Source organism: Brugia malayi (genome assembly GCF_000002995.4).
Source record: "Brugia malayi strain FR3 genome assembly, contig: Bm_v4_Chr3_scaffold_001, whole genome shotgun sequence".
Lineage (NCBI taxonomy): Eukaryota > Metazoa > Nematoda > Chromadorea > Rhabditida > Onchocercidae > Brugia > Brugia malayi.
Window position 1 is genome coordinate 75782 of NW_025062477.1, and position 22828 is coordinate 98609.

At 32.9% G+C, this 22828-nt stretch overlaps 2 protein-coding genes across 4 annotated transcripts; both read right to left on the bottom strand.

Annotated features, from left to right (window-relative positions):
- Positions 1-231: 231 nt before the first annotated feature.
- Bma-xnp-1 lies at positions 232-15438 on the bottom strand (the record flags this gene model as incomplete). Of its 3 annotated transcripts, XM_043079545.1 has the most annotated exons (30): positions 232-408; positions 982-1069; positions 1227-1338; positions 1709-1823; positions 2523-2630; positions 2814-3002; positions 3256-3433; positions 3681-3754; positions 4054-4204; positions 4425-4658; positions 4899-4999; positions 5125-5352; positions 5554-5729; positions 6004-6141; positions 6308-6398; positions 6489-6626; positions 7097-7258; positions 7688-7978; positions 8394-8607; positions 8778-8951; positions 9127-9275; positions 10027-10099; positions 10230-10369; positions 10785-10991; positions 11150-11245; positions 11627-11697; positions 11840-11936; positions 13222-13477; positions 13854-14023; positions 15328-15438. In XM_043079545.1, 30 exons carry the CDS (start codon positions 15436-15438, stop codon positions 232-234), a joined length of 4509 nt encoding a protein of 1502 aa, XP_042935479.1. The 3 variants fall into 3 exon arrangements, with proteins under 3 accessions (XP_042935479.1, XP_042935480.1, XP_042935481.1); XM_043079546.1 differs by lacking the exon at positions 15328-15438 and having other exon boundaries at positions 13854-13930; XM_043079547.1 differs by lacking the exons at positions 13222-13477; positions 13854-14023; positions 15328-15438 and having other exon boundaries at positions 11840-11942.
- Positions 15439-18011: 2573 nt separating this feature from the next.
- Positions 18012-22541, bottom strand: Bma-axl-1 (Uncharacterized protein; the record flags this gene model as incomplete). The annotated part of the gene is made up of 12 exons (XM_001897471.2): positions 18012-18147; positions 18522-18671; positions 18752-18830; positions 18976-19115; positions 19202-19370; positions 19541-19680; positions 19968-20140; positions 20543-20702; positions 20908-21062; positions 21232-21415; positions 21551-21619; positions 22396-22541. The coding sequence occupies 12 exons, from the start codon at positions 22539-22541 to the stop codon at positions 18012-18014; spliced, it is 1701 nt and encodes a 566-aa protein (XP_001897506.2).
- Between the last annotated feature and the right edge of the window lie 287 nt (positions 22542-22828).

A 22828-nucleotide genomic window follows, 5' to 3' on the forward strand; every position in this document is an offset into this window, starting at 1 on the left:
GATGTAATCGCCTTAGGAACGAACTACTTTGTTATGAAAGAGAAAAAACATAAAATTCTCTCTTCCCTACATTTTTTCGTTCTTGGGCTATATTTAGTTCTGGACTGATGGAAAATGACTTGTATGGATGTAAGTATTCATATGAAGAAAGCACTGAAATATGTACAAATTTCAACAAGGAGGAACACTATGCCTCTCCAAAACAAGAGATCTGCAAGCAATAATACGAAATTACATATAAAGAGCACCAGATTCATTTGGGTCGAATATCTGCGGTGCAGTACGATAAAGATATTGAAGCACAGGTATACACTGTGGTTCGTTTTTCACAATCGCAACAACCGTTCGAAAAACACCAACTGTTTTATTGTATAACCAAGTCCCATTTTCGCCTGTCTTCAATCCTTCCTGTAATAAAATACTATGCTTTCAACATTTAGGAGAACAAAAATGAATAAAAACAATGGAGTCTATTCTTATGAAAAGAAAAATTTTTTACTTAACGAGGCAAATTTCAAGACATTTGTTTCAAGAAGAAATATTTTTTTTTTTTGAAATACTACAGTATTGATATCAATGATAAAATTCCATGTCACACTGCTTCCACTTGTTTATTTTAAAAGAAATGGATACTGCTGCCAAGAATGCTTTATCCCTTATGCACTGCTTCCAATATTGTAGAGGAAGCAGTCCCATCAGATTAAATCAAACCTTATCTTTCTCTCCAACCTTTCTTAATCAAAATTTCCCAGTTTCTATTAAATACCACTTTAAGATCTGAACAGAACGATCATGCTCTTCCTTGTCCTTCACTAACAGACTCAGTAACATAAGTACATCTCCAGATTTCACATTCCTTCAATTATAATTTTAAAAAGAGATGAATTTTCAGTGAATAGTATCAACGAGCGATATCCTTCTTTAGATGAATAAAATTGATCTATGTACTCTTTTGCCCTTCATAATTGAAAATGAACTAACGTTTATCATGGCCAAAAAATAAGTCGTAAATTCATTTACTCCACTACGTAATTGAACTGGAATCTTTGGCAACAATGCATCGAGACTTCTAAAGTTTTTCTTGTTGGTTACCAAAGTTACAGTTGATAAATCAAGCAATACATAATTCAAATGAAATGTAAAATGACTAAATAAATTATAGGGTGGAGAATAAACAAGTATTAGTTGATAAATGCATTCTAAATGATAACATACAAAAGATAAACCTTTTAATAAAAGTGACTTTCTGAGCTGTATTACTATCCATAGCTCTCAACTGAAATGCTGCCATATAAACTGGATCGGCAAAAATTGGTTGCAAAGCTTCAGTTGCGTTAGCTGAAACAAGTATTTCGACAGAAATTTGGATAGAGATTCGGATATGTATTTACTCTCCTATCCAAAACTGAAACGATCTAAATGGAAATATGCGTATAGAAGCATTTTGAAAAATTGTGCATCTTTTGTTAATGCTAAAACTGTAGGTAAAAGAAATACGTAACAAGACAAACTGCAAACATTCTTGAAACGAGATTGAAACAGGAAATGAAGCATCAGTAAACAGTAAGGTTATTATGCTACCACTGTTTTCCTTGGTAGTCTGAATTCAGGTAGTGTGACAGAAAAAGAAGATGAGAAAAATTTCTGTTCGAGTAACACGTCAGCAATTTATAGCTAACGTGATATAAACTGTTGCTTGGCATCTAACCTTGTTCATGTAATAAAACCATGTTCGCCTGTGTTTGTTCCATTAAATTGCCATACACTCCTCTGGTCGGATTTACCTTCTCTCGTTCATAATCTTCCCAAGCTTCTTTACATTCCTGGAATGATTTCAAACTTACCACTTGGTTTTCTAAAAAGTTACGGGGACCTTGTAAGTGAAAAGAGAATATCTCAAACAAAAAAGATCTCCAGAAATTCTTTACATGAAAACAGACTGATGTCATAATAGCATTGACGTCACAATAATTAAGGCGATTTTATAAAGATAAAACGGAAAAATAATAGATCTTGACAAATGCCGTACGAAACATCACTAATATAAAAAAAGACAGAAAACGTTATGTCTAAAACCAGTGATAAGATTCTGAGTTCTCCTATAATGTCCGAGAGTTGTGAAGGAGATCACATATTATGTTAGCAATAACAGTTTCCACTTCCGCCTTTTATTTTTCTTTGGATTCCGCCTCATTTGTATTGTTAACCTGGGGAAAAAACGTCTCACAGACACCTCAGTCTTTTGAATTAGAACTGAATAGTGAAACTAAACAATCTGAGTATAAAATATTTGATATGTAATATAAATGACCCACTTCAAATTAAAAAGTCACACTAAACGAATCTGATAAACAATGAAGGAAAAATACAAGAATACTTTTTTCAAATCTATAATTTCAATAAACTGGGTAATATTCGAAAAAACACGAAATAAAAATTTTTCCTCTTAGAATTTGTGGACTTCAGCAACTGTATAAGAAATCTGAACATAAAACAAAGGAATAAAGCAAAATAATTTTCACCTGCTCGGTAAGTTTTTCTTCCTCCAAATTCTTGAATAAAGAATCATGCTGGATGTAATCCACAATGCAGTCACTGTGCGATAAAATGATATCCGCCAATAAGCGATCCTGGACATTCACAAAAATAATTTTTCTATCAAATTTCTATCTAAAAGAAACAAAAAAAAAAAAAAAAAAAAATAGTAGATGTAGAGCCACCTATATTTTTTGGAAAGTGAATGTTCTATTCCCAGAAAATATTCTTAGAATCTAATTCTGAGAAATTACTCATCCAGTCGTGGAAAAGCTTACTTTTGGCGGTGCCATTAACGGCCTTTTTGCTGCATTTTGCGTATCGTTTAATTCATCTGGATCAAATTTGTACAATTCCAGTAAGTCATGACCAGCAAAATGTCGTTCAATTTGGGCCTCATCCACAACACGCATCGATGTCGACTCTTTGGTAACTTGACGTTTGTAAATTCGCTCTTCCATTGTTCCCTGAAATATGAATATGAACAACGATATTTCAATGGACAGCAGAATTGGATGTGAAATTTCTTGAATGGATGCAAAAAGATATCATATATGCAGAGGCTATAGGCTTTGAACAGAAACTATTTGTAAAGAATAGTACTGAATGAAGCATTTCAAATTCCAATATTTGCAATCTTCATGGAAATCTTTGAGAATTAAGAAGTTAGCTAAATTCAAAAATTCAACAAAAAATGCTATAGAAATCAAAAGCAGCTACCTGCGCAATGAATCGATAGATGTATACGGGTTTTGTCTGTCCAAATCTATAAACACGAAACAAAGACTGTGTGTCATGTGATGGATTCCAGCAAGCGTCAAAGATAACAACTCGATTTGCAGCAACCATATTGGTCCCCAATGAACCAGCACGTGTAGAAATAAGCATCAAACGGGAACTACAAAAAAAGTTGAAATTAAAATTGAAGAATCTCTCAGTTCGTAGTAGACGGAATATTATGTTGAAGACTTATTTTAAATCAGCGTTTTACTTTTCAATCACCAAACAAAGCAAAGAGGAATGTTACTCTTTTAGTTGTGTTTATTACTATACACAAACAAAGTGAAATTCAATTAATATACAGGAAAAAAAAAAAGAAATTCCTTTAGTATATGTGTTAAAAATTAAAAACTGCTTCAATGTACCGTAAATTATTTGGATCATTGAATTTTGTTTGTATTTCATGTCGTTTGCTGGTCTGTACTTGTCCATCAATCACCTAAATATTTAGGGACTATTTAAAAAAAAAAAAACATGAACCTATCATCCACGGCCTGAAAATTCACTACAATATAAAAAACAAACGAAGTCTTATAAAATGACCACTGGCAACGTGATCACTTGCTAGTTAAACGGAATGATGTACTGATGGCTAGAATGATTAACCACACAAAATTATCGGTCGAAGCATTACATTCAATATTCAATCATAACTGAACGTTAGTTAATGAAGCAACAAAACTATATCCAATACCAAACAAACCGATTACCAATTACAATTTCTCAAAGACTACAAACCATATAATCGCGGCCTTCTTTCCAACCCCAAGTTTCGTTTGCAGCTTTCATTGCTTCATGGCCATCCGTAAACCACACACCATTCTCATCCATATATTGCAACATCCGTTTAATTAACGAAATTGATTCAATACTTTGTGAGAATACTAACCTAAATTTGAACGACATAAAATGAAAATCCTGCTAGAAAAGTCATCCTGATATTCATCTAGTAACAACAGCAGTACAAACAAATTACTAAAGAGAAGGAAGGAAAATTTTAACATGTATCTATCTATATGTGATATAACATGCTGAAATAACTGTGCATAGAATTGGCATTATCGAAGAACGTAGAAGTTCTGCGATATCCAAAAGATTAAAAAACTTACAATTTATCCCCAATTTCTTCACTTTTTTTAATAATTTCAACCAGCAACATGAGTTTATTACTAAGCGAAAAATCGTTTCGGTCCGCTTCCGTGACTAGACCTGTTTTAGCAAACCATCCTTCATATTCCGGCATAATTTCCTTTCCGTCCTCTGCATCTTGACCAGCCAGTCGACGTGACTTCCGTGCTGATACCGCTGGTTTACTGCTTGTTTCAGGCTGATCATTGTTATCTCTAAAGAAATATTTTGTAGTAATTCCATTGATAAAAAGTTAAAAGATAAGACACTAACATCGAACTTAACACGTCTTAAAGATCTGTTCGCTTTTCAAAAGCATAATAATAGGCTTTTTTATTTCCGCCATTCGCTCCAAAAAGCTTTTTCCAATAAATTGATGTCTGAAAAAAAAGGAAGAAAACTTAAGGAAAAACTACATTTCTCATTATTTCATTCCTTTTGCAGTTGAAACTCACAAAGGAATAATATCATCGTCTGAATCAACTTCCGATAGTGTTTCGCTTTCATCGTCGTCTATGAAATCCGCCATTTCATCCCTATCATCCTCCCAAAGACGCTATAAGTAATAACTTCTGTGGACAATTGTTATGGAAATAACTGAAACATTCATTGAAAGCTTTACTATTAAAGCGTTCATAAATTCGTATGAATATTACTTGCGAAGTCTTACAAAGAAAACACCTTTTTCTCAAGTTCAATTTGATGAGCAACAAGTTGGTACGGATGAGTCCAAATACGTGACAGCACATGATAGTCGGGAAGCAGTCGCCTGCTTAATAGGATACCTTCTGGACCAATACTATCAAGAAATGCATGGTAAAGCGATATCTGCCTAGGTGTCAAACGAACATTTACCACATATTCTTGTTTCGGAGGAATAGCTTCTGTCAATACTCGGTAATCCTTACGCTAAAAATGCAAAGTATGCCATTATTTTCAAAAATTATCAGTTTTGGGAGCTTCATATCTGGCCATGCTTCAGATGGTGACATCAGTAGTGGAAATGGTAATACATGAAAAGCAATGAAAACAAATGGTAATACATGATCATGCTTTCAACTCAACATCTTAAAAAAAAAGAAAACCATAATAACATTTGAGTAAACTTACATCGACAACATTTTTAAGATGTTCATATAGAACGTGACAACGCTTCTTCATACGACGAACTTCTACTGCTGTTGCATCTTTAGTTCTACCACGATTAATGATATTTACGAAACGATTTGCAAATTCTGCTTTGGTACCCAGTAACCCTGGTTTGACAAAATTTACCATGCAATGATCTATAAAAAAATAAAAGATCCGATTTAAGAACTTAAGCTAACTTAAGTGTGGTAATACCTTATATTTGATTGCTATAGAACTAGTTTAAGCTAGCATTGTCCCTGTTCATACAACAAAATTTAAAAACTAATTCGTCCCTTCATAATCAAAACTGTTTGCTCTCAAATTTATAATTTTAACTGACTTCATTACATCTTTTTTATTGGATCATTTGATCGAGACAGCAATAAAAGAATTTTGGAATGTTTTCTAACGATCATCCCAAAAACTTACACTCCATAAGATTATTCTGAAGTGGTGTGCCGGTCAAACACAATCGTCGTTTTGTACGAATTTTTAGCATGGTCTTTGCAAGAGCTGAATCGTCATTTTTCAATTTATGAGCCTCGTCACAAATAATCAAATCTGGGCCTAAATTTTCAAATTTTAAATATAAAAAAATTATGAAAACATGAATCAGTAATAAATTAGTATACTCACAATTATTTTGCTTCGAATTAGGATCACATTGCTCAAGAAATTATTTAGAAAGCAAGAACGGCTTCAATTCTGAATTATTACTAGAAAATAGAGCTACCGGGATCTTGAAGGAACTTCCGAAAATCTGGCTGCAATTTGGCCAATCTTTTATTCTTCGTTTTCTTCATTCCATCAATTCTTTTCTTACCCTGAAAATTTATTCAATTCTAAATTTACTGAATAACTCCATGTAGACATCGAGACCCCTTTTTCAATCTGTTTGAAATTGTTGCTCTTACCTTATCCTCATCGGCTTGTGTTAAGATCCTAAACATGTCATAACCAATGATCATTACAGATGGTTCGTCATTTTCGAACCAGTTTTGTAAAGCTAACCGTCTACTAGTGTAGTCTTTTAAGGAATCCAATTCCATAACCTAAAAAAAGAAGTTCTATTTGAAAAAATGGTGAAACAGTAATTAAGATACAAAATCCTCTGCATGTTCCTATTAATCTTGTAATTCATTCTTGCAATTAATTTTCTCCTACAAAACGATGGAAGGAAGGCAGACAGAAAGCAGGAGATGTGTAGAAAAATAAGAACTCTTCAACTTTAGACAAAAGATAGGAAGTCTAGAAACCGGAGTGACTGATAAGTATGAAAAGATGATAGGCTCTCATGTTTTTTTTTTTTTTTTCACTCATTATCGCCTTTTTTCCCTTGTTACCTAAATATCCGACCTTTACCAACTCACTTAGAATAACTCATTAATTTCTAGACCTCAAGGAACCCAAGCGATCTGAAACCACATCTTTTTCATGAGCAACACAAAAGTGACTTTATAATTATCAAATTTTTTCTTAAATCAAACTTCGAAATCGGTCCAAAAAAACTAATAACAATAACATTAATCGTGGCCAAATCTCTGTCGATATTTTCATTATCAAGCCATTTCTCGAATTCATTGTACCAGTTTAATACGACATTTTTCGGCACAATAATTAAGATACGTTTGATGTAATCACGTAACTTTGAGTGCATCATTACAGTGTGTAGGAAAGCGATCACCTAAAACAGGAATCCATTCAAATAAAACGTAATATTATTTGTGATGGAAATTTGAGATATGTTTCATACACAACTGTTATTATCATCTCAACAAATATGTAAGTCCATTTGAATGATTAGACTGATAATGTTCTGAAATTCATTCAAAAGATTTCTAGGTCATACTTGAACTATACGGCTCGCGTTACCGATGAGCAAGAAACTGCACAGGGTAATTAGTAGTTTGTAATGACTTTAAAGATAAGAAAAATCTAAGGAACGTGAACTACTCTGAAATAAAATTTTTCTAATATGTACTTTCGAAAAATAATTGTGCGATTGAAATATTTCGAAAATAACACATTAAGCAAGTTGCTTGAAAGTGTTCTAAAACTCGGCCTATTTTAATGTTCTAATCATCATTAATTTCACCACAGAAATGATAATAACCTGTAACGTTTTACCCAAGCCCATGCAATGAGCAAGGATACCACCACCGCCATCTTGATCCAATCGTTCCAATGATTCGATGGAACTATCATATAAAAATTGGATACCCTTAGCTTGATGCGGCTTCAAGAAAGTGACTAAAGATGGATGTACGGATACTGGACATGGTGGACTGCTTTTTTTATCAGGATCGAGGACAACACTTTTCAAACGTTGGTGTTTTGTGATTTGTGATGAAGAACTTAACGCAGTTGCCAAGTCAGGTCCATCAGCCAATTCAATTCCATTGAACTAAATTATTTTAAACATCAGAAATCAAATACAAAAGTAAGTTATCAATAACTGATTATCAATCCCTCTACATCAAAGCTCTCTAACACAAATCCTTATTGCATATTATTTCTCGTTAGATAAAAATAAAAAAAGCTAACATTCGTCTATTGAAACTTTTCAACTATAGTAAAATTTTCTTTAAATTTTTCTTTTCCTTTTTTAAATTTCTTTTGCTCATAGAATTTCTGAAACAAATAGTAACATTAGTTAAAAGGCAAATAAAAAATCTATAAGTAACAAAATGATTTTAAAATTTAAGAAATGAAAATAAAGGTTCACAGATGACCTATATGCTTCCCATTTTAAGGAACCTGATTTCAATAACGAATGATACAAAATTATGCTAAGGTGAGATGTCGGAACAAACATAAACCTCTTTTTGTTTTGCTTCCAAACGTTTCCTTCGCTCTTTTTCTGCAAATTCAGCATCGATAGTATCCTTCTGTAGTTGCTCTTTAGTCATAATTTTCCGAGTGCCTCTCTTGTTTGACAACTTTTTGTCCATTTCATCATTTTCTTCATCTTCTGATATGTTGTTATCATCCTCATCACCATCATCATCAATGCGAATACGCTTTCGTATCAATCTGTAAATATCAGAATTTCCTTATAATATGTACAAATTAATTTTCTGTATGAAATAAAAAATTTTGGACTTTTCATAAACTCTTTCTTTTGTATTTCATAAAAATTAAAATATTTTCTTAAAACATATTTCATAAAAATAAAGTGCAAAACAAATAATAAATAAACAAACTTTGAACGCGTGTTCCTGCCTTTACGCGATGTTTTACCACTATTCTCATCAATCGAATTGGGCAGCTCAATACTACTGTCAGTATCAATTATTTCAGAGATCATACTATCATCACCATCCGATTCCAGAGAATTAAAAGAAGTTTCCGAATCCGAAGAATGTATTTGTTTTCTCCTTGAAAGAAGATGACTAAGAACATAACTAATAATTTCAGAATAAATCGCAAAATTAAGATAGCAAACTGGTCAAGGATTTATGAGAAAATGAACAAAATGAATTACTTAAAAATTCATCCATTTTTTACCAGCAGAAAATGGCACTTGATGAGCACTCTGTGAATAATCCTTACTTTCTATTTTCTTTTATTCTATCCTCTTCAACACCTTTGATGTTTTCTTTCGCTTTCTTTTCCTCCTTATCACCATCGGTTGATTCCACCTCGCTATCACTTAACACTAAACGCTTGCTTAGAAGACGATCTTTTCTGAGATTCTCACTCTAAGAAAAGGTAATATTAGAAAAAAAGTATTATAATGAATGTTTCATCAATTCTTTCCTCTAAGAAATTATAACCAGGACGTCATAACGCTACTTCTGTAATGTTGAAATATCACCAAACACATGACTACAAAACATTGTTTTAGTCAACTATTTCCAAACGCTAAAGATTATACTACTACTTCCGTTCTAACCAATAAATGACAATCTAAAACAACAGTATAATCATGTGCTTCAGGGAGTAATGCTGAAGTAGCAGCACTTTCTTATTGAAAGATGACTTAGTTGAAATTGCTTCAAGCAATCAATTGTAATTCCAGAACATAAATTTTGTCCATTTAAATATCTGAACTAGAACAGAAAAGTCACGTACCGCTTAAGCTTCGTAGAACATTTATAATTATCTTGAAAAACGCTACAAAAAAATCAATGTAATGCAGTGGACAGCAAGGTTAATTAGACCAAAAAAAATTAGAGTTAGTAGAGTTAGTGCAAATTTATTTTTTATATGCAGTATGACGCAGGATAAGTACATCTATAAGATTTAAGCAATGGGTAATCCACTTCTTCCTACCACTTAATAAGATTCAAATACTTATTGCCAAGTTTCAAAAACATCCTTACAATATCAAAATGGTTGTGAAAATCTTTCTGACCCTTCCTGAACTAATGCCTTTTCTACCTTCATGAATAGTCAGCTAAATAGTTGTCTTCTCATAAGACAATGCTGTATTAAAAACAAATAACAAACCATTTTTGGTATGTCATCATCATTTAAAGTTTCTTGTTTGACGCAAGTGGAAATGTCTGAATTGTATGCTAACCTGAAATTTTAACTATTCACTGGATTCATCTGAAGTTAAAAAAGAATACCTAATAATTTTTGATAGAAAGTCGATGATTTTTAAAAGTTTTTTAGGAAAAAAAAATTCAAAGAGCAAAGATTTTACTTACTTATTCTCACTCATAGTGGCATTTTGCATCGGCTCATCAGTGCTTATACCACTATCATAAACTTTTCTGCATTTAATTTGTGACGCAGAACAAGGTGTCATTTCCTTGGCTTCCTTGAATTCTTCCTTTTCTGCATCATCCTTAAAAATAAAGGATTATAAAGCTAACTAGCTACTCACAAATAGTTAGACTATCTACAAATTAATAGCTGACGTTAAGATTTGGGTAATCTAAGACGATGACAAAAACAATAAACATATTCTTAATGAATTACTGAATATTCTATTTATATATTACAAATGTTTGTGCTTATTGCCCTTTACTCAAAAGGCATTCCATCTTTAAACTACATATAAAAAGAAGCTATTTCATTAAAAAGAAAAAAATAAATAAATAAAATATGAATGAACTTAACACCGCTATCTTTTTATGGTAGGTTTATCAACAAGCAATGGAGAAAAGCAAGCAAAATATAGTAAGGCAGCTTAGACGATATGACACTAGCCATGATCGATACAAATGTTTTTGCTTATTTTTAGAGGGCACTAAACCTACTTCACTATGATCTGTCTCAATATAGTCGTACTCCTGTGCATTCCCACTCTTAGCACTGTGTGTGGAATTATTGTATGTGTATGATTTGTATTTTTTTGTCTTCTGTCTTTCATTTGCGAGTAATACGGTACCACTTCTCAATAAGAAATCGATTTCAGAATCCGATCCATCGGAATCAACCACTTCATCCACTTTCTCACTGGTGGTCTGAAATACAGTGATCACTTGATCATTAAGCTGACGGATAGTATTCTTCAATAAATTCAATACTTGTAAAATAACAAATTTCTAAATTCAATTTTTTTTTTTTAAAATAATTCTATGTTCACTAGCAAAATCTTAATAGAATGTAAGGTCAAATATACCTTCTGTAGGGAATCCATTATCGCCCTTAGCTCTGGATCCTTATCACATTGGATCACTTCGACATATGATGGATAAACACCATATTGTTTTAAAGCCTGCAACAAATCGGCTTACATCTTTATGAACAAATAACTGATTTTACCATTTGTAACTATGTGGTTGTTTATTTCACTTTTTACCATTAGCATAATTATTACTTCCACTGCATGTTTAAAAAGTTATATAATGCATAAACGCGATAATATATTAAGTATAGAATACAATCAACCTCAGTCTTTTTGAACTGTTTTTCTCAGTTTGAATCTAACACTTGCGCAATGTGTATACCCATGATCACATCGATGAAAATTAGATAAAAAAAACCATCACTGTCATCAAATAGTCTTACATAACTATTGTTTTGGAGAACTATGCATTATATTTACAGCTTATCCTAAACCAATTTTTACTATTTATTCACTTCCATTATAGCTTACTTCAAAATCTTTTTCGGTGAAATCTTCAGCACCAATAAAATCCACATGTTGCTCTTCTGCTTCTTTCCCATCTGTAAATAAAAAATTTACTGAATCCAGGTTGCAACTCAATAATAATAATTCCTTCGTCTACAAGTGAGTATTTTCTCAACAATTCATGAGTAGAACAGACTTCTAAATGAATTTTTATCGACCAAACAAAAAGAAATCAACCTTCATCGCAGGTTTCTTGTCTTGAGTCTTCTCGAAAAGATTTCGATAAATCACACCGGTCAATAACTTCAGTAGTGTCAGTATCCTCCAATGATACCTGCATATTTCCATTTACTTGAAGCTATTAGAAGCAATTCAAGCAATAATTCTGTACCAAATATAATAAAATGGTATCTTAAACAATCAAGAAATATAAATTCATCATAAACTGATGGATCCAGATAGACTCAACCAGTTTTCTTCGCAACTGTCAATTTGCTTTTCATTAATTCGAATAGGCATTCATCTATATATAATATACACTGCAAATATTTGAAGTAATAAAAAGAATTGTTAGATAAGTGGCGGCTTTCCATTTAATTGGATAAGTGTAAAAATTTAAATAATTTAGTGCAAATCCCACAGTTCTTAGCTTAAAGCTTTTGATAACTGCTCTTTATAACTTGGCAAACTGGCAATAAACTCTCGATCACGTTTGGGTTGAAAATTCAAATATCAGAAGAACTTGATAAAAATAAAGCTAGTCCAAGAACTCTGACTAGAAACAGTACATGTATTGAAAAAATATGCATTTTGTCAGACTTGACCGAGTTAAATGATCTCAAAATTTATTAGTCAAGAAGAAGTAGAGAAAAGATTGAAAAATTATGTGGATTTGGTGCAAATCACCGACACTAAGCAAGAGCAACTAGACGAAAGAGAAGTATGTATTGATCACAAGTTCCCATTGGATGGAATTTTATAGCTCGATTGCAGTGTATTTTAGACGCAGTGCAACATGTAAAATATCGACTGAACTATGATAACTATTTGTTAGTAAGGTAAATAATCTAAGGAAGTCTGATAATAACTGATAGGTGCTTTATCCAATTAAGGTAGAAATATATGTCAAGGAATTTCCTCATAAAAAGGTTAACGAATTACCAGTCTTGATTTAAGCGCTTGTTTCTCATCGATTTATCATTTGTCATAAATGATTTCAAAATCACATTACAGCTACATTTTTACTATCTTCACACCTCGAAGAATATATCTTGAGGCAAAACGATTTCACGTTAGTTCCACATCTCATGAGTAAACAAATTTTACGAAATGATTATTTTGCAATAGGAGCAATAAACAAGTGTTTTGCTTTTCCCCTTTAAATGATAGAAAAAACCAACGGCAACAGTTTTATCGACTCGTACAAGCTATACTCTAAGGATCTTTTATAGATACTACAGTAACTTAAATGATAAATCATTCGGCAAAAAAAAAAAAGAAAAAAAATCAGACCTTACGAATTTAAAATTTTTTTATAAAAATAAAGATATTCAAATATTTTCCAAACAGATTTAAACGAAATGAAATAAGTTACAAACGAAAATTTTTGAATTTCTTACCAATTCCACTATTTCATCGTCGCCTAGCGTTTCTGAATTATCTGATTTATCTTTGTTCTGTTCAATATTTCCTTTCGTATTTTCGACATCTTCAATGTCCTCTTCAGTTTTCTTACTAATATCACTATGCAACGGATCACATTTCATTTCCATTTTCTCATCACATCCAACACTTGATTTGTCAACTTCATCGCTACATCTTTCTTTATCGGAATTCAACACCGCAACATCCCAGCTATTTGTAACGGATTCCATCCTATTCCAAGATAAATGTGTTTTTGTTTTTGCTATACATCATGATTTAAGAATAGTTTACGCTTATGCTTACTTGTGATCACATGAATAATACAGCGATATAGGGGGCACATGAGATATATCGGTTGGGAAAGATGCTTAGAAAATTTTAAAAAGCAGAGTTGTTGAATTTAGTTGAATTCTAAACATTCTCTCTTCACAATATATGACCATCGACCATTCTTCCATGGCAAAACACAATTAAAATCAAATGTCACTTTTTCAATTCATTGTATTTCATTTTTTGAATATATTCCGCAAATGTAAACCAATTTACAAATAAAAAAAGTTTATTTGTTAACTTTTAATTTTTTAATCAGAGAAACTAAACTAAAAACCTGCTGCAGTTATTGCTGAAATAGCTATTTGCTACATCATTTCGTGAGCTTTTCAGTGTTTCTATAATTGTATCCATCTGCTGGATAAAAGACTTCGTATGTTCCTGGAGAATAATCGTACAATCCTCTGAATGATTTCCATTGGCATATGTAAATAATATTTGACGAGCCTGTAAATTCTTCATTAAAATACGAATGAATTAAATAAAAAATTGCCAGAAAAAGTGAAATATTCGATCTTTATGATGACTTGGAAATACTTGTAAAATATTAGGTTTAAACTAGAAATTGTGAAAAAAATTCAATTAAAATTCAATTAGCTTCAATTAGAACCATGACAGATAAATTAAAGACTAGACGATTTGTGTAAAATATGTAAGTTAAAAAAAAAAAGAAGGAAAGACACAACGAATATTAGCATTGTTGAAGGAACCGAACCATACTGATATTTTCTGAAGCTACATTAATATGAATTCTTTTAATAACTTAACCAATGGACAAAACGAAACAAATATTAAATGATTATAATGTTAGTCCTTTCCAAAGTGTTTACATCTAACTTATCAGAGTACAACTGCATCATTTAAAGTGCAGTGTTTATTGAAGTTTCGAATAGTTACGCCATCAATTTACACCAACGTAGCTCTAATATTCTGGGACTGCGTTTTAAAAATTGATTGGAAATGATTCGGAGGCCAGTGAATATTTAAGTAAGTTAGATATTGTCTAAGAATATAAAAGAATTTATATACTCAAATATTTCCATGTTATATCGTCTTCTTTTAGAAATCAAACCTATCACTCTTATTATTTAAAAAAATCATAAGTTTGAAAACGATATAATATCAAAGTGTTTGGAACATAAATTTTGATCCTCTTTAGTAAATAATGAAGCACCAAACATTCATGTATCACATAAGGTATAAAATATATGTAAAACCATATAAAAAAGAAAAAGAGAAAATTATAATTGGACGAATTTCCGCATTCCTAGAAATGATTCGATTTTGGAAGAGCACTACGTAGAACTGAATAGATATATGCAGCACAGATCTCAGAATTACATTTTTTACTATCTGCAAATAACACGTGAACACGGCTACATGATGAACGCCATTAAACAGCCACTCTTCTTTTCAAACACATCATCTTAGAGGCTAGGCTGTTTATGAAAAAAAAAAAAAAAACGTTTATGCAAAGAATGTTAGCAGGTTGATCTTTCATTCCTTACAATAAATGACATGTATTATCACTAAATTTTGATTCCACTATGTTTTCCAAGTGGAAATTCTTATAAAAACAATTCCCTTCCATTCCGCACTCGTATCGAAAAATACAAATGACAGAAAATTGAATTCAAGATGGGAGGAAACACGAAAATGGAACAGAATTAAAAACGATACTATCTTCTCAAAAATTTAATTATTTTTAATGACTTGGGAGTAATTAAATATAAACAGCGACTACTGCTAACCTTAGTTAATTGGTCCAAATTATTAGTAAGTGTCGAACTAATTAAATCGATGGAATTGACCAAATTATCGAATCCATTCGGAAGGACACATAAACCATTTACCGTATTCATAACCGATTGAGAAATAATATTCTCACTGGAAAATAGAGCCAACTTTTCACGACTTCTTGAAATTTCTTAGAGCAATCTCTAAAACAGTGTAAAAATACTATGTTAACTTTAACACTTCTGTGACATCACCCAACGTGACTGATGATAAGGATGAAGTTCCTCGTTTTTTCTTCTTTTCATTTTCGGATATTGATTTATTACAAATAAAAATTGTACATTTAGATATTCTAAAGTCCTAAAGTTACGACAAATTATGAAGGAAGTTAAATGCTCGAATATAACAGCGTCGAATCTGCTTACATTCATATTATCTTATATTTATATTATCAACCTGCGTTATAAGCGATTTGCCTGTACTGAAATGTCATACAAAAAAAGGTATAAATGATAAATAAAGGTCATATCTGATGCAGCGATGCATTTCTGAAATAGTATTATTATCGCGAAGAATTATCAATTCTCTTAGTTTTCTGATAACAAATTGATCCAACGAAAACATATATACAATTAAGTCTTTCACTTACTAGTTTTCAGTCCCGAGTTTATAAAACGAATTTCTAACGAAAGAGTTAAAAATCTACAAATGTCTGCTATGTTTTATCCAAAGTCTCTTCAGAAATCTATTATCTTACACTAGCCGAATTGCTCTGGAACTGATTCGAAATGGAAAACTAGAATTGGTTTCTGATTAGAAATCAGCAGGTAATGAAAAGGAATGAAGAAAGAAATTAGCAATGGGATTTGAAATTGAATCAGAAGTAGACAGTCTGATGCATCTGGAGCTGATAAAAAACTGAAATTATTTTCTCCCAAAGAGGGACTTCAATTAATTTTAAATCAAAGAGAAGTTCGGCTAATCTCCTCTGGAGTTAATGCACAATGAAAGAAGTAATAACTTGTAAAAAAATCGTTGTTTGAAAAAATTTTTGATTTAAAACAAATAAATAATGGAAAACTGTTAGAAATTTGGTTTAAATCTAAATGCGCTCATTAAATTTGAATAGCTAATCCAGAGTAGAAAAATACAGAAGCATATTTGAAAATGATCAGAATAAATAGCTTAGCTCTTAATTCCTTCCTTTCCATTGCCAACTATTCATAGAATATTGTTACCAAAATTAATTTAAGATCAGATACTTGAATTCCTATCTTAAAAAGCTGGAACTCATTTTCCAACTGGAATAATTTAAGATCGATTATTCCTGGATTTGTAAGATGAATTTCTAATTAAGGAAAATTCTCAACCTCTCACTTTCTCTGCTAACTCACTAATCACACTTCTGGCATTTTACCGAGAATTCCCGACTCCCAGGTAAGATCCCCCGTCTATGACAGCTAATCCCTGTCCATCAAATTAGACCCCATCAATCAGTCCTCTTTTTAACTTCAACTCACTCTTAACTGCACCTGAAAATAGTGTGCAATGCGCTATGGACACAGACAGCAAAGAACTATGGAAATAGTATGCCAGCATTGGTGCATACTCTTATTCTCTGCCTGTCTCTGCTAGCCTACAGTGCAATGGCTAGTGGAGTTGTTACGAGACTTTGCGACAGTTGTGGCCACCTGTCATAGAGTGCACTTTGACCTGTCACAGTGGCCAAGACCTTGCCAACTACCTTCCTTGTCTCCTACATCTTTCACGGCTATTAAATTAGTTGTGTGTACAGATTGCACATCTTCTCCTTCTCTTCATTTCCATTTCTCCACCAGGCTTCCCTGCCTGTCTGATCCGTAGCCTTCCCTTACAGTGATGACAAGAGCAAAAGCAGAGAGACTCGAGATTAGCTAGTCGAGCACAGACCGACAAGTACACATGTTACTTCGGATGGGCATCTTGCATTCCCTAGCTGGTGGATAGGGTAACGTTGTAAGGAGCGTTTCGGTTTGGCTGCTGCTATTGCCGAGGAAATTACGTGAGGAGTGACGCACACTTATATGTTCCGTCACATCTCTCCTCCAAATGTTATGAAATGGTTACCTAAATAGTGGAAACCGTGGGGTGCTATCATTTTTTTTCCCAGTAATTTACGTCTGGAGATGATAACAGACCCCAAGACATCATTTTGATAACAAACAGCCAAGACATCATCATTGGTCATAGTAAAGCAACTGATTTTGCCAAGATAACATCTGTCTCTCTCTCTCTCTCTGTTCTACTATATGTATAATATCATCTTTAGATGGTGGAATTTATACGAATATATACACAATGATAAAATAATCAGGAACGCGTAAATCGGCTTCTCTTCAAATTTATGAAATTCGTTTTAAATTTTCTTTCAAAAGATTTAGAACAAAAAAACGACAATTACTTCGATCAACATGCACAACATTATGTACAAAAAGAATTATGCTTAAAAAGAAACTATTCTCTTCTAAATTTTTCATAAATTCCCGGATTTTACGAAGAACTTCGAGAAAATACGAGATAAATTTGGAAAGGAATACTTTTTTTTTATTAGTACGATTTGGATTTACAAAAAAAGTTTTCCATTGGAGAATTCCCGTAACTGGTATCGTTTTTCAGAACTGTTAGGTGATAGAAATTAAGCTCGCTGTAGACCGGTCATTCAGTCAGACTCTGAACAACTTCGGCATTCCGCGGTTATTCGGCCTTCAAATATCGGAAGTACGGCACAATCATCATCAATTATGGTCCATTGGTAGGGTGCCGAACAATCCTCACAATCACTTTTGAAAAAAAACCTGAAACACGAAGTTCCTCTTCATCTTATTCTTTCAGATTTAAATTATTTCCTTCGGTTTAGTTAAAGTACTCAGACTCAGGACACGAGAAACCAGTAATAAAAGCTTGGGCAACAAAAATTCTGACCATAGCATTAGTGTTCAATTACTTTCACTCAAATTTATATCTTTTAGTCGCATAGAACACCTACTCTTTATATAGGTAATTACAATTATAATGACCAAAATAAGTAATTACGAACTGATTATGAATTAAGGTTTCGTCTTCTACTTTCAATAATTTGTTCATGTCTTTACCATGGTATTTTACTTTAAATGCCTTTACTGAATGTCATTGCTGTTCCCTGCATACTGTTTATTTGATCGGATACTACCTTTTGGTTGTTCTCGATGAAATACCGAAGCACCGACGGAATTCACGAAATGTAATATCACGCATTTCCATTTTGGCCACGAATGGTGCTTCCGCATTTTCTTCCCTGTAGGAAATTGGTAGCTGCTGCTTCTTCGGACATAAGTCGTTGCTGAAATTATCACTAAGATGAGATGTCTCTCAGGTTTTATAACCTCAAAATGCGCCTGGGTGGCAAACAGATAAACTCACACAAACAATGGCTGTTTTTCCTCTTGTTGCAGTGGAAATGAGCAATAGTAAAAGCTGCTAGTTGACGCCTCGCTGCATGCTGAAAGATGAAATCCTGGTGAAAACTTTCAATTCTGCAAATTATTAATTTGATTTGCACGATTTCTCCTGTGAAATATCGATAGTGCAAACAATTCTACCAAGTATATTTGAACTTGTCGCCCGACAAATATAATTCAACTTACATTGTGGGAAAGAAGAAGTTTGCGTGGACATTGCCATATGGCGTGCTTTCTCAAAAAGGGCTGCTCGATTGATGATATTAGCCGATTCGGAACTACAGAAACCGGAACTATCCGAATACCGATGTCTGCCGTAATCATTGCTGAAACTTTCGTCTTTTTCTTCACCATTGCTACTTGATATTATATGTATCGAAAAATTCCTACTGCCAATGAGAAGTTTACTTACCTGGACAGCGGTGTTGTACTGCGCAAACTATGCAATCCACGATTTGCAGCACAGTTACGATAGTTCTTTAATGCGACACCACCAGGAGGTGGAGCAAAACCATGTTGTCCGTATGGATTCGACATATTATTGTGAAGAGTATTTGTGAGACGTATCGGTGATGCGGACACTGGAAGTTTGCGTTGCAAGTATTTTGGTGATTGTATTCAAATTATGAGATACTCGTAGTATGACTCGTAGCATAGCATAATCATTTTTTTTGTACAAAGTTGTTAGTACCTTTATTTATATAAATAAGGGTTTCTCCGTAGATTTTAAGAGATTTCTAAAAAAAATGACTTGATCTACGTTTCTCCTCTTTCGGATTCACATCACATTCAGCATTCATCCTTTGTTCGTATTTATCCAGCGAATCATTGCTTATTACTGAATCGACTTCATCATTACCTTCCGTCGTTATTGTCAGTTGGTCCAGATCTCTGCAATTATATATCATATCATATCATGTAGGTATATTTATGCTGCATCTCTGCGGCAGATATTTGGGAAAAAATTCAAAATTTTAAAAATTTACATGAAATCAGACCACATATCATGGAATGAGTATATGGGAAGCGAGAAAGTGCTCATGATATCAGAATAATAAACTTATGTCGACGGTATAAAGATTCTAGACTAAGGAGACAATTTCATAGACTGTTTTATAAAATCAAAAACCTAGTAAGAGGTAATAAAAATAAAGGAAAAAGAAGGCAATTTAATAAACCTAGCAAATATTTCAATTCCGGTTTCATGTTTATATTGTTCTAAACGGTGAGCGATTTTATCGAGTTTGCAGCGTAAAATTTCCGAAAACCGTTCTCTTTCTTCCGGACGTTGATGCTTGAAATCGCTACCGTCCGCTGGACAGGTAAGTAATGCTTGCTGTTGTTGATGATGCTAAAAGTAAAACAATAACCACCAATTCCATTCCTTGGCAATTTCAATGACAAAAAAACATTGAGAGGAAATAATGTGCATTCAAAAGTCGACAAAACCAATCGCTGCTAAGAAGTAGATGAAGCGTACTTTAAAAATATTTTGTGGAAAAAGAGGATTATTTGCAAGAGAAATTGCCGAAAAGGAAAAGCTTTTGTTGTTCAGTCCAAGAATTCCTCTGATAGATTCAAATGAGAAAGGTTAGTTATAATGATTGGAAATTCTGTTAGAAATAAACATATCGTTGCCTCTATAACCCACTGGCACAGAATATCCTCAATACTAAAGGAAATCTAAGTGAATGAGTAAGTGAAGAAGTCATTCATTAGGAGAAAGTGCACATATTTCAAGATAATTACTTACTCCATGGAACCTTTGTAGCGGCAGTCGTTCCCAATGACGTCTAGAACTATTTCGTTTATTTCCACTATCTTCACTTGAAACAGCACTGCATGATACAGAGTCACGTGAGTTACGCTTGCTTACGTTTTGTATGGAGACATTTCGCCTCGGTAACTTCCACCTGAATGGAGATTCTGACGTTGAAAGGATACAAGCCTAGTATAAATACATCACAGAATTGGGATATAATTATATTTTATAAAGATTAATCATGAAAATACGACCTACAAATTGTATTATTTGTTTAATTTTCAATAGAATTCCCGAAATTATGAAAAGTTCTTATCATATAAAGTTAATATATCAAAAATAATTAATTGGCATACTTTTTCCAGACTGAATTTCGACCACCAAATCGTATCGAGACATCATCACTCGTTGAAGCACATGCATGACATCCGGTCGAATAAACTGTAGCATCGTTTTCATCCCGAGCGGAAAATGCTGCCGACTCAGTAAGTTCCGCATTTTGATTCAGCAGCTGAGAATGAAAAAAGACTAAAATCGATATTCAATTCTAAATATTAATGTTTGGTACCAAAATTAATCCTACACAAAATTTTGTCCAACAACGCATCTAAGTGATCAAATATGTGATCATCCAAGACACGATGAAATAGACGCGTAACAGTCAAAAAAGTAATACTTACATTATAATAATTGTCAGAATTAACAAAGAGAGCGTGTTGCTTGCGCAAATAAGCCAGCAGTTCCTCCTGACAAGGTTCGAACAGGTTGCTGTGCGGAAGTTTATTTGCGGATAAGGCATGAATCCGCTCCGACATCTCTCTTCTGGTAGTATCGGGAAAGAAAGTACAGGTACCACTGCGTATGCTACAATAAAACATAGATAAATATGCAAAATATGAATGCATTCCTTAGAGATAATAGAAAAGCCAATGGTATGCTTACGGCAATGTGAATTTCAACTGAAATTTATCAGAAAATAACTCGAAAAAAAAAAAAAACCTTATGTATTTGCGATGTATTTTGCATGCTATTTCAGCGCATTTTGGATCATTACGTTCTATCAAACTCCTACAAATAGAAAAGATGAAATAACTCATTATTCCTAAACAAGAATGAAAAGGCCATTTTCCATCCGGAATTTCTCTTCTAAATGATTTATGCAAATGTGCTTGATTGATTATAATAAAATGAAAAGCTTTCTTCTTGTCCTTCACATGAATGGAAAATTAGTAGGTAAAAATTTTGAAATTATCATAATCTTTTGAAATCCGAAACTTTTTGCAGATGTTTCAAAATTAAGAAAACAATTTTGTAAAAAAGGATACTTTTAATATCGTGCCAACAACACAGTTGCCCCTGATTAACTGCTAAATCTTTTCCTCAATGGATAATTAAATTGAAATTTAAAAGTTTTTAGTTGTTTGAAATTCCACAATTTTTGTTCCCTTTGTAGAAATAAATATCAGTGTGGTAAAAGTGAAAAAGTTGACAGAACAATGTGACGGTCGATATCATCAACATATTTCAGAATTAACCAAATTATCTTCGACAGCGGTCACAACTCTGTCCTGTACCAACAATTTGCAGTTATTTGTTATTTATCAGGTCAACGAATGGAAGCATCTTTGGGGGAGAAAATTTCGGGGAATTTATGCAAAAACTTTTTTCAGACTCGTTATACTGGTATTTTCAAATTTTCAGGTAGAAATTTCCAATTCCAATTTAATCATCCATAACTCTGTGCCAATTTAATCATCCATAACTCTGTGTATTTCATTAGAATTCGACAAATATATAAATAAATAAGCAAGCATATATATTATTTATTTAAAATCTTTATGTACTTGAAGGCTTTGATAGCAAAGTATAAGTCGATAGAATCAATAAGTCTCGTGCCATCGTCCCTAAACCATTCCTTGAAGGCTTCTAAGCCAAAAGCATCTTCCAGGACACTCTCTAAATTGCTTGACCAAGTCATACACCCATCCATGAAATCTGTAAAGGAATTCCGTTCTTCTCGCATTGTTCATAGAGAAATAAATGGCTTGAGTTACGAGATGAGTGTTCTACAAAATGACTAGCTGCTAAGAGGACAAGCCATGAACCTAGTCCTCTACTTAAATAGCCTTGTCATCATGGGCAACCACCCACAATTTTTGTAGTTGAACCAACATTCAGCAAGTCCAATTAATTTCCTATTATTTATTTAGGCAGAGGTCACTATTCGATTTCAGAGACAGCAGAAATTTATAAATCCATGAAATTTCGAACATAATT